The sequence below is a fragment of the Prosopis cineraria genome, unplaced genomic scaffold (assembly GCF_029017545.1).
Source record: "Prosopis cineraria cultivar Desert tree isolate PC_DT_omini unplaced genomic scaffold, ASM2901754v1 PC6, whole genome shotgun sequence".
Classification (NCBI taxonomy): Eukaryota; Viridiplantae; Streptophyta; class Magnoliopsida; order Fabales; family Fabaceae; genus Prosopis; species Prosopis cineraria.
This window is the reverse complement of record NW_026555337.1, coordinates 9,103,144-9,116,374: the sequence shown is the minus strand read 5'-3', so window position 1 is coordinate 9,116,374 and position 13,231 is coordinate 9,103,144. Positions and strand designations below refer to the sequence as shown.

General features: G+C 30.5%; 1 protein-coding gene across 3 annotated transcripts; it reads left to right on the top strand.

Moving 5' to 3' along the window:
• Positions 1-3,898: 3,898 nt before the first annotated feature.
• On the top strand, positions 3,899-8,659 carry LOC129313520 (protein yippee-like At5g53940). 3 transcript variants are annotated; one of them, XM_054956718.1, is made up of 6 exons: positions 3,899-4,025; positions 4,171-4,309; positions 5,749-5,792; positions 7,362-7,470; positions 8,057-8,112; positions 8,210-8,659. In XM_054956718.1, exons 2-6 carry the CDS (start codon positions 4,214-4,216, stop codon positions 8,292-8,294), a joined length of 390 nt encoding a protein of 129 aa, XP_054812693.1. In that variant the 5' UTR covers positions 3,899-4,025; positions 4,171-4,213; the 3' UTR covers positions 8,295-8,659. The 3 variants fall into 3 exon arrangements, with proteins under 3 accessions (XP_054812693.1, XP_054812692.1, XP_054812691.1); XM_054956716.1 differs by having other exon boundaries at positions 3,924-4,082; positions 8,210-8,538; XM_054956717.1 differs by having other exon boundaries at positions 3,922-4,309; positions 8,210-8,538.
• The last annotated feature ends 4,572 nt before the right edge of the window (positions 8,660-13,231 follow it).

Here is a 13,231-nt window from a genome sequence, read left to right as displayed (position 1 = left end):
AGTATAATAAATGTTATAGAGTATAAATTTGTTAATGATCTTTGAATTTATGGCTTATGGATCAAATTCTAAACTAGATCTAAAAATATATGTTGATTTATTGAGGTTTAGATGATTATTTGGGATGAGAAATGAATTATTATGGCTATAGGATTATGATTCTAAGCTAGAGACTCAATTTTTAAATTTTGAGTATTTTAGGTGCGAATTTATAAAATAAAAAGAAAATTTTGATAATAGAAATTAGTTTAGAAGTTGATTTTTAGATTATTAATGTTTATTGATAATTAAAAGAGGAGTTAAAAATTATACTTAATAGTATTAACTATAGATTTGTATTAAGATTGAGATTAGGAATTATGTTATATTTTTAATTCTATTATTAGAATTATTTTATTAGTTTCAAAAATTGAAACTAATATTTATAATAATATGTTATTTGTAGATTGTATTACTGGTGAAGATTGTGGTGAGAGAGAAATTTTAAGGAATAATTTATTGAAAAAGCCACAAGGTAACCATGCTTTTAATTTGTGATTAGTGTTACTTCATGTTAATTGGGTGATTATTGAGAAAATTATGAATTTTGTAATATTGTATAATTGTGCAATATTATTATGAATTTGTTTATTTATTGTGGGAGGTGTTGGGAGACTTGCTATTATTGTTGTATTTATGTGCCACGTGGTACGCCCCTATTGGAGCTCAATAGGTGGCTTGTAAGGGCTCGGGCTAATCTACCTTTGGCCGGGTAATTTAGCACCGAGTGAGGGCTACGGCTCGAGGTTAATGGAGAGATATAAGGATGGTTGTTTGTGTGTATTGTATTATTTCTTATATTTATTGGAATTATATTATTTTTAATTCTCACTTAGTAAACACACACTTAACTGTTTGTATACACTATCATAAATTGGCTTTGGTTACTGGGACTTTTGAGTCTCATTATGTGGTTAACAATTTTCAGGAGAAGAGCCACGAGTGACACGTGGAGGAGTCCCAGAGACTTAGTGGTATAGATCCACTGTCTCTTTTGGGTATTTAATTTATGATTTATAATGTGTTATATTGCCAATATTAGGGCTTTTTGTTTATTGTCAATTATATGAATATATAAATGTAATCATGCCTTTCAAACTATTTCTATTTTTGGTACAATTTGGATGACTGTAATTTTAATATTTGGTTTACTTTGGATTGGTTAAAATGGCATGATTATAAGGCCAAATAACTGGCTTGTGTTGAAAATTGACTAAATTGCTTATTTTACTTGTTGGGAGTATAAGGATGGACAAATGTGATTTAGTTTACTTGTTGGGAGTATAAGGATGGACAAATGTGATTTAGCCTAATGGCATGTGGGAGGTAAAAATTTATCTGAAATGTTATAGTGTGTGAGTTGAAGCCAATTATAAAATATTTTATATCGAAATTATTGATATAAAAATGTATTGGGTGGCTGTAACCCAACTATGTTGAGTTAAATTATTAAAAAAAAAAAATTTTGGTGTGTTACATTATGAATAAGACATGAGAATTGAGAAGTATTCATCTTGTAGTAGGAAAAAAGGAAAGGATCTATTATTACAATATCAGAACCTTTAATAAACTTTTAGTTAAGTGCCCTTGTCAGAGGTTAAAAAAAAAAAAAAGAAGCTGGTTAGCTAGACATCAAACTATAATATATTTAGTCCTCTTCTCAGATAATTTCCTTTCATCCATCTTAATGGCCATTGCTCATTTACCAATAACTAGTATTGATTTGTTTCCCTTATAAAATCCAATCCTTCTATTATCAACAGAGTTAGAACTTTGGTCATGAAAGATTAAATCATTACCTTCAAACACACATTTAGGGAAGTAAATAAATGTGCAGACATGCTCGCTCACCTAGTCTCTTGGAATAATCTTGATATTATTATTTACAATCATCCGTCCTCAGGATGCAGATCTCTTATAAAATCTAACATGATCTAATTTTGTTCAACTTTTAATTTGTGTCCTTGTATTAAAAAAAAACCCAATCCTTCTTGTTCTTCTTATAACATATGTACTCCCAACTCATTAGAGCACAGGATTCTATCATCTTTTTTACCCCACAAGAAATTTATTTTATCAAAGCGCTTGTAAAATAATTAATTGAAAACCAATAGATATGCATATTATAAGTAAAATACTACACCCATCTCAAGTTATAAAATACTTTTAAATAAAAATTATATATATATATATATATATATATATCTATATATCAATAAAACTTATTAAATATGTTTTACAGCCTTATTTTTTTAAAACAAAAAATATAAACATTTAAAAATACTTTTTATTTAATAATTCATTTATGAAAAAAATATTAGAGAGAGAGAATATAAGTGAATGGTATTGTTAAAAAAAGCACAGTTAATAAAACCTATTTTTGTCAAAGTGTCTTTTTTTTTCCTGATAATTTGCCTTTAAATCCGTCTGCTTATGAAATGAAGACATTTATTTTCAGATACAGATCAAATTAAGACAGTTTTTACAACACACTTTTTCAACGCAATTGTTCATCTCGATCGATGACCACAAGTTGCTACACCTTACAAAAAGTGAGCTTCTGGATTCGTCACCGAGACCCGCCATTTGGTTTTTAGTCATGAAAGTCAACAAGTCTCCAGAGTTTTCATGCTTACAGGCTAGAGACCAGACTCAGTCCTACCATGAAGGTGGTCTATTCATGGAATTAGTCATTCATTTTGAAACTAGTTAAAAGAATCAATAATCTCATAGAAAAATTATCAAAAATATAAAATACAAGATAATTATACCCTAACATCGTATGTTATATAAACTTTAAAAAATGAGTCATATTGTTCATGATTTATGCAGCTTAATACACTTTCTAATATTTTATATAAGACACGTATAAGAATGAATGATTGGTTATTTTTATAAGCCATTTGATGAATTATCATATTTTTCCAATGTTGCCCTATTAAAAGTTTGTTGAAAAATGCGGGGAAGTATAATAATTTTCATTATTATTATTTAGATTAAATGACAAATTTATCTCCAAATAATATAAGTAAAGAAGTGTTTGAAAACCTAAACTCATTTTTAGTATAATATTTTCATTCAATTTTGAAAATAGTGTAATGCTGTCTCTACCATTAACAAAAATTAACTTGAATCATTAATTGACAAAAAATTGCAAAAAATGAGGTCCTTATTCATAATGTTTGACGTTCATTTATGTAATTTTTTAGTTAATTAATAGTTAAAGTTAACTATTGTTAACAGTAGAGATAACATTGCATCATTTTTAAAAATTAAAAAGTAATATTGTATCAAAAATAAATTTAGAGTTTTAAACCTTCTTGCACCTATAGTTTAAGGGTGAAATCACCTTTTAATCCTTAGATTTTAATACATGGGTTTAAATATGGTTAAAGCTGAATATTTTGTTCATTTTTAGATAAGTTAACGGTTTAACCATCTCTCCACATAAAAAGGAATGGAAAGAATATATAAATATTGATACTGATTGATATATATTGAGGATATCCACCTTATGGATTATTGGACTAACACAAGTTAGATGTGGGCCTTTGAAGCCCATTGAACACGGACGGTTCTTTAAAAAGAAACGGAGAGAGATAAGGCGAGGGAAAAAGAAAAGCAAGATTTTCACATTCACGTCATATTAAAAAAGAGTACAGCTATTTTATTTTTAATTTTTATGGAAACTAAAAATAGATCTGAGCAACAAATATTATTTAATTTTATTAAAATTATAAAAATTAAAAAAACTGAAAAGAATTATAAAAACTAAAAATAAAATTTGATAAAACTAATAAAGATCTGTGACGCGGGGTTATGCTAATTTGATCTGAATCCTAAATAAATAACCACGTTAAACTTTCGTGGGAGAGTTTTGCTGTGAATATGGTCCAACCGTTTAGCTCATAAAGAATGGGTAATTATATAAAACAAAAAGAAAATCCCGGCGCCGGCTGATCTTATCAGAGTGCTGCAGAGCAGAGGCGAGTTTGCACTCCCCAGCTTCCACCGTGTTGTTCCGCCGATTTTCTTCACAGCATGTCGTGACTCGTTTCTAACTCTTCGTTGGTCCCCTGTTCGTTTTCATGTGGACTCTGAAATCTCTCTTTTGTCTTTGATTTGGGTTAGGTTCGGGTGAGTCTCCGTAATAAAGAAAAGCAGAACAGGAAAAATGGGAAGAATCTTCGTGGTGGAGTTAGATGGTAGGTCTTACAGATGCAAGTTCTGCAAAACCCACTTGGCCCTAGCCGATGATCTCATCTCTCGGGTATTGTTATTTCTCGATTGGTAACCTTAGACCTTCAATTTTCTGATTGGGAAGAACGATTCTTTATCCTTGTTACCGTTTGAAAATTTATTGTCTTTTGTGTAATTTGGGCCTGTGAGGTTTATAAATTGGATGTGCCAGCATGATTTAGTGACGATTAAGCTTTTAACAACTCCAGCAATCAAATCTTCAGGGTTAATTCTTGTATAGTTAGTTAATAGGATCTGGGTAGTTTTATACTCTTATACTGAAGTAGTTCGAAGCAGTCGTGCTAGAGAACTGTTATTGACACTCAGAAACCTTCAAAAGCTTGAAATCATGAAATGTTATGCTCCATTATTGGAAGAATTAAAGCTCATTTAGTAGGTTGAACATTTCGCTATTCATTCAAATGAAAATGTGATATTTCGCTCTCCCACCTTCTTTGTGTCTGGGAATCCATCGGATAACAAAGTTTTTACTTTGTGGATTTCATGAGGGAACGTATGTTGTGATAAAGCCTGGGCAAAGGATCTGACTGAGTATTGTGACATTAGGTCTACGAAGATTGTTTGAGTAAATCAATCATTTTTAAACGCTGAACATATTGATATGCTTCTCAGCGAGGCATACTTCTGACGCGTAAAATTTTGTTCGTAATTGATTAGATCAATTAATTTTTTCCAGATTGGTTTTGCCAAGGAATTTTGCAACGAGGTTATTGTTATTCTAACATCTTATTCTAAGGTGTTAATTTATTTCTGCTTCAATTTGTAAAACCCCAACCGATGGCAGCGATTGCTTCTTGTATCTAATCTGCTCACTGGAGGTTGTCAACTAAGACAGCATCCACTAGAGGAATAATTTATGTCTACCATTGTGGATGAGTTTCTTACTATGCCTTGGGTTGTAAGCTCGTTGCAAAGTGTTCATACTTTCCTTATCATTTCTACCCTTTTCCAGACATTTTTTTAGGAGCATTCTTTGCTACTTTCCTTTCCTCAGATGTGATTTAATTATTCTTATCATAGCTCCAACCCTAACTATTGCCGGTCACTTAAAAGACCTGTAAAGAACGTAAAAAAGCTTCAATAAGAACTAGCTTGAACCATTGGTGTGCATAAGCCAAGGAGAAGAAGTGCCTGTGTTGACATGATTAGAAATAAGTTTCTCTGACTGTTCCTGTGCCGCCAGCTTAGCTTCATTTAGTATTGTTGCTTGTATTTATCTTACTGTGATATGGTGTCTTCATATAATAGGGATAATTATAAAAATATAGTTTCTTATAATTTTTTGTGAGGGTAAAAAGAGATGAAAATCTAAATTTATTGCTTCTTATTGCAAGCATCATCCTTATGTTGTTTATTTTGCTTGGTTTTAGTTATTATAGTGCTTAAAATGCTATGATAGATCCAAAAATTCTAATTCATTAAACAAAATTATTTTATCATTATTCTCAGGCTTTTAATTGCAGACGGGGAAAAGCGTACCTTTTCAGTAATGTGTAAGTACTTTGCACTTCTTACTGGATATTCAATTATGAAGAATAATGACTTATGATAGCGTTTGTGTTTTAACTTGTATGTTAAGTCGTTAACATTAGCAGCTTGTCACTCATGACTTTAAGTGTGATAACTTGAATTCCTAGTTTTCCCTTTTCTTTTATTTGATCAGGAGTTTTATTGTAAGTGACCTTACTCTCAGGGACATTATTATAAAATTCTCTTTAGCACTAGGTCTGTAGCTCACTGAGTGCCTGAGTCCCATCGCTTGTTAATGCATTCAGAAGAAATACAATTATTCAGGGATAATTCTTCATCTCTTCTCCTCATTTCTTCAGCTCTTCTCCTCTTTCTTCACTAACATATGTACAGTTATGTGCAAATTGAAAGCTTTCTGATAAGTGAACTTGGAATCTTCAAATCGTTGGCTGTGATTGTAGTACTCTAATAAGGGGATATCCAGAGAATATGTAACCATGCTCTAAAGAATGATGTAAGTAGATAAAGTTTTACTAACATTTTGTAGACAGTGAGCTTGGATTTGGTTACAGTGACTTTCTAAGAAATTGATTTCAGCTCTTTCCATGCGACCAAAATTTGGAAATAATGGAATCTATTTTGTTGGCTTAAGTTTGACCATTGCTTTGACTATACCCAAATTTTAATCTATGATATGGTTTAGATTTGCAGCTGTTCAAAGAATTATTGAAGATATGGTGCACTGTTCATGCTGGATTATCTAGCCATTTCCTGAAACAACACGTCTTTAAAAATCATACCCCAAAATTGTTTAACTTTTAGGTGCACGCCTTAAATAAATATGCCTGTGATGTATCTTCGGAAATAAAGCCATTAACTTTTGTGTTTCTATGTCAAGATGGATTATTTTTTTTTTTCATTGTGTTGTTGGAATGTAAATTTCTCAGTTATAAATTCATTATTTCTTATTCCTCAACTTAAAAGTTTCTTGCCTCCCATGTCATATTTACTGTTTTTAATTTATTGTGTTTAGAGGAGGAAGATCATGGAATTGTTTCCGAGTTGATTGTAGTGAGTCGGATTTTCGTTATTTTTTTCCCCATCTTATTTCTAATGTTATGAATATCATGTTGTGGCCATCCATTGATTTTATTTTCATTTCAACTTTTCTTCCTATAGATTTGACTGGGTTTGATTCAACTCTTTAATTAAAAATAATGAAGATGCTGTCTGTACATGCTGAATTTTAGAAAAATTGGATGATTATGGGCCTGCAACAATATTTGAGAGTTTCTTGTATTTGAGAAGTGAAATTCAAGATGAGAACTTCCACACATGCATGCATTGAGAGAGAGAGCGGGGGAGGGAGAGCTGGAGAGAGAGTTTGAAAGCATGTTCCAAGGCTAACTTTTTCATAGCTCATTATAGCAAAAAAGAAACCAGAAATCAGGTTTTATCTCTCTTTTATCTTGCACTGATTTTAAGTATTGTATTTGTATGATCAAGAAGTTGTCTGGTTCCTTCATTTTTCGATGAAAATATTGCTTGTTCTGATTATTTCAAGATGCTAATGTTTTGGGCCTGTCATCTAGCGTGAACGTCACAGCTGGAGTACTAGAGGAAAGGATGATGCTTTCGGGATTGCATACGGTGGCAGATGTCTTTTGCTGTTGCTGTGGTCAAATAGTTGGCTGGAAATATGTAATATTCCACTATTTTACCCTTCCATCTTTTTGCATCTGCAAATAGTGTTGTAAATGAAAACTCTTAAAATGCATATTCTGGACAGAACTGTTTGTGGATTAGTCTGGTCCGTGGGTAGCCCAGCATAATCCAGGCCATCGGTCTTAAACACAAGCCCATCATCCTATATATAGTATTCCCTTTAAAGTCAGGCAGGGCTTGGCCTCTTCCAGTCAAACAAACAGATTATCTATCTATTCTTTTACTCTTTAAATTTTGCATTATTGTGTTTGAATGAAAAAGATTTCTTATTTGCAAATTATATTGAGTACTTAACTGTGTTTTTTAAATCAGATTTGAGCTATATTTTATTTGTATGAAAGATAATTGGGCCAAGCTCAAAGCTTTAGCCTTGGGTCATTACTTGGCTTTTAATGACGGGCTTAGGCCTTCTGAAATCCGATTCGGTCGCAACCTGGCCTTCGGAGAGGGACAAGTATAGAAGAGAGACACTGGAGTGTTTATCATGCATCAGCTCCCCTTCTGTAGTTGTAGTCAGCTGTCAAAAGACTCTAATTCCGTTAACAATATTTTTCTTCCACAGGAAACTGTGCATGAGAAGAGCCAAAAGTATAAAGAGGGGAAGTTTGTTCTTGAGAGGTATCATCCAATTCTATTATCATCTTTGCTAAATATCTTCTTGGGTTATCCAATGTGGTTTTACTGATTGTGTATTCCTTGCTTGTCCATGTTACAGAGGAAGGATTGTTGATGAAATTGATATCTCTCCTGAATTCTATATTGACACCCATGCCTGCATGAGTGATGCTGAAGAAGCTTAGCATCTTTTGTTCTGGTCATCAAACACTGGTTTTGTTACTGTTATTTGTGAATAATTATAATGATTATAATAATAATGGTGTAGCTTTGAAACTTTTTAGGATCAACCATGCTTGATTTTTACTATTTTCTTTCAATATAGTGGAGCAGATGAACAGGAGAGATTTCACCAGTGTGTAAAGCTTTTAGATGGAAAGGGATTAAACGCTTAATGTAGTAGATGAGCTAATGAGCCTTATTGTTGAATGTATCTCTAACTCAATCCCTATTATTTTAGTATCTGACTTCACTTAGGTGACATTGAGATCCTTGACGGAGCATGAAGTTCAGACAATAACACAACTCTCTAGTCTCTTCTATGTGAAAATTTTGGTTAGGTGTCATTTATCCATCCTGTTGGTTGCAGAATCAATGATTTTCTTGTAAGCAATTGGAGGAATGACTTGATATAAAATAAGCCCCTCTGTTTTGTTACTTGCTCTACAACTTTTATAAATGTGTATTTATGATAATATTGATATTAACTATTATTCATTTCAAATAATATAATACATTTAAATAATAACAAAAGAAATTTACAATTAGTTCAAATAATATGATACAGTTAAATAATAACAAATAATAATTGATGCCAAACGATTTTCCCCATTTGGCAATCAAGAAAAGGGAAAAAAGTTCAATTTTGTTTGAAAATATTGTGACTTTTCAAAGCTTATAGTGTTCAATAATATGATAGCCATTAGCCAGTTGAAAAGAATGGCAATCATGTTAGGTTAAAAATATATTATATAAAAGTTTTTTTCATAAAAAAAAAGTTTCTCTCAAATGGAAAACTATTTTTTTGGCATGAAAAGAAAAAACTAATTGATATTATGTTAGTAGCATTTAAAAATGTGCTATGAATATTTTAAAAAAATACTTTATGTATTTTAATAAAAAACTGAAAGGGAGAATGAAAAGTAAGGGTTTTGTAAGAATACTAATATTAAATTAAAAATTTTAATTCTGAAACATGATAGAAGAAGTATTAAAATTTAAAAATGTTAGTATTGAAAAATTGTAATTTAATATTAATATTCTTATAAGATCTTTATTTGTCATTCTTCCAAATCAACAAAGCATGCTAACTCTTTTTTCTTGACAGCATAAACTCAAACAAAAATAAAAAGGATTATATCATATTATTGAAATATCAGATTTAATTAAAAAAGATAGAATAAAATTAAAAATACATTAACTTTTACCTTTTTGGTAAAACATAGTGATATGCTAATAATTAATAATATAAGGTAAATATACAAAGAATAAAGAATAAAAGACAGTAACATCCTAGAACAAGTAAATGAGAAACATAACAGGTACATCCTAAAGCCGAAGACTCTGAAATTCAATAGATCAAATCTGAAAAGTACAATACTCTTTCCTATATTATTTATAAAATATTTTAAATTATCTCATCAAAATTAAAGAAATGCGGTTAAATTATTGATTTTGTCTAAAAAATATTTTCAATTTACCTTTATTAAATGCATCATTTGTAAAACACTTTTTCTCAAGTAAATTTTTATTATCTACTCATAGAAAAATGTAAAAATGTAAAATTTAAAAAAAGCACTTAATGATCCACATTTTTATACAAAATAAATTATAAAAAGAACCATAATTTTTTTCTAAAATGTGACTTGTTTATATTTCCTCTTGACTAAAATGTAAGACATTTTTCAAAAGTCCTACTTAGTCCAAAATATATGATATTGGATAGGTTATATACACACACACACACACTCTTTACATTTAAAAATATAATATATTTTTAACTGAATCTAGTCTCCAATAAAGTAGAGGTATAATTAGAAATATGTATACTCCATTCGTTTAAAAATATAAAATATTTTTAATACTTTGAGGTATAATTAATGAAGAGTTTTTGAATAAGTTCAATGTTATATTCATTTCACTCAAGATACAATTCAAAAGATATGATTTTTTTTTTAAAAAAAATCAAGATTTTAACTAACTTTTTTTTTAGAAATGTAAATTCATTAACTATAATCTATTTGGAGGGAGTAAGATTAGAGGGAATATATAAACTTTTCCTCATTTCAAATAGGTGGTATTAGAGATGAATTTTGGCTAGGATTTGTATGAAAAAGAAGACATTATAAGCCCTAAATCACGCACATTTGAGCAGTCTGCACTTGGTCCACTGCTTTCCTCGTCTGTTTGTACTCCCTTCATTTATAGAAGGTTACTTGCCGTTGTTTACATGCGGTGTTTCTTCGAGCTATCCAAATCTTGTGATTTTATAGTGCAAGACATGAAATTCTAGCATGCCACTGAGACATGTGCTTTCTCTGTCAAAGCTAAAAAGACTCGAGTGGTTGAGTTATTTTGATATATGAGTTGTTGATTTTGCACCGAGCTTAGAAATGCTTAATATTAAATGGTTTGACCAACAAGCACATCCGTCAATAATGAAAAGGAAAGTTGATTTTAGCATGTTGACACAACTTGTTGACCCTCATTTGAATTATAATCCAAGAACAATGGAAGTTAGATAGAAAGATTTATTACAATTTGCAAAGTTATAGAACATTTCATCACATTTCAATAATAACGCAGAGTTTAATAAATTTGCAAAATTTTGATATATGTGAATTTTTTTTACAATATTTTCACCTATTACGACAATTCCTTTAATAAAATGATTGTCTCTAGAATTAGGATATGGAGAATGGTAGATAAGGGAAAACAATTATCACCACTAATATCTATTATAAACTCCTAGAAAGTGATGGTTTTGATAATGTCACTTGGTTGATTGGGTTAGAGTTTTAGTGTGAATCTGCTTTCAAATGATTATTACTAAGTCTATTAACTTAGATATCTCCCATGAACATAAGGAAAAATGGATGACAACAAAATTAAAACACTTGTTGATAAAAGAAGACTGTTTAAATTTTAGATCATGTTTGGAATATTTTTTTTAACACCAAGTGAGATTTCCTATTTAAAATAAAAGCAATGGATTGATTCTGACAACATATTCATTAGAAATTTGCTGAGGTATGAATTGCCAAAAAAATTGCATTCAAATCAAGACTCAAAATAAGAAAGATGCCTATGACTTATTTAAAGAAGTTATCAAATATAATATAATTATATATAATGAAATTAAGGAAATAACAAGCTTGTTGTGAAAAAGTATTTCTGTTATTGTCAAAATAGTAAAAAGCATGAGAATAAAAGAATATATCATAGAATAAGTGTATATGTTAAGAGTTCTTAAGTCATTTAGCAGTTGAACTATGTGGCAAAAATGAAGGAGTAATTCCCATATTAAAAATAAGTTACAAGATGTGTATAAAAAATTGCATGATTTTTTTTATTCTCAATCTTCCTTTTTAATTAAAAAGTTTTGTCATCAAATGATTAAATACATCAAATCTAGAGACAAATTAGAATGAATATAACTCCTAACAAATGATATTAGAGGTGATATCAAAATCTAGTTTCATTCCAAACATCTAAAAATCATAATGGAACTAGCCCTAGTTGAATTCACAAAGACTTACGTATGCTGCAGCTGCATTATTCACAAGCTAACATGTCAAATAAGGTTTGTTTGTTATTGTCACTGTTCTCCTCTACTAAGAGGAGTGTAAGAACTTGTGATTGTTATATTTTTTGAAAACCTAAAATTAGATTAACCTTAATTTCACGTCCGTAGCTCTCTTTATCTATTTATGCCCATCCTATTTTTAGACGGTCACTTCCAATTCTAAACAATTGGTGTTAAAGATAGATTTTGTTTTAAGACTTATATAAAAACATTTCTATTAGCATTTCTTTAAGCTATCTAAATTTTCTCTTTCTTTTTTTTTTGCTAGACAGCAATCTCTAGCATGTCTCATATGCTTTTTTTTGCACACAACTTTCTTTTCAGAGGTTAAATTTTTCTTAGTAATGTAATTGAATGTTTGCCAAAACCTGTGATTTAAAACAATTTGTTTCTTTTATGCCTTAAAGGATGTAGGTCACTGAGACACGTGGCTTTACTATCAAAATTGGAAAGACTTTTGTGGTAGAGTTTTTTTCGATACAATAATTATTGAATTTCCACTAGGCTTAGAAATGCTTGACAATTTTAATCGGTTTTATCTACAAGCGCATGCACCAAAAATTTAAAAACCAAAAAAATTAGCAGGCTAGCTGGACTTATTAGTCCCTATTTGAGTTGTAATCCAAGAATCATGGAAGTTTGATCAAAATATTAATTATTGTTTGAAAAGCTGGGCAGTGTATCAACTAACTTTGATAATCATGCAGAGTTCAATAAGTATGTGACAAGATTGATGAAAAGTAATTGCTAACTTTCCAGCTATTATATTGTTTAATGGTGTAAAAATACTGAACATAGGACATTGTGGATGGATGGGATGCTTTTGTGACTTCTTAAAATTTAGAAATGGGGTTAAAAAATACAAAATAGAAACTTGTCACGTTAAGCACCGTGATGACCTAAATTCTTGTTTTGTTTAAACATTTTTTTGCAAGCTTTACTACTTTCTTCATCTTATTGGCATTCTGCACCTAAAAAATTTGGAAAGCTTAAAGGCCTCAACAATGAGAATTTTGACTCAAATGCCATGACAAATCTATTCACGCAAGATTTATCATCAAAACTCCAATGCTTGCAAAAAAATTACTAAATATATCATAAATTGCCGGTCACTAAAAGTAATATTCTCATATAGCAACTCCACGCAAACAAACAAGAACGATGACCGACTAGAAGTTTAGACTTCGTCAGATTTCAGAACATAGAACAATCAGCAGGGAGGGAGAGGACCGACCTGAGGAGATGAACAAGGGTGATTGGCGAGACAAGCAAGAGTTCGACGGAAAATCAGCACTGACACATGCCATGATAGAGTGA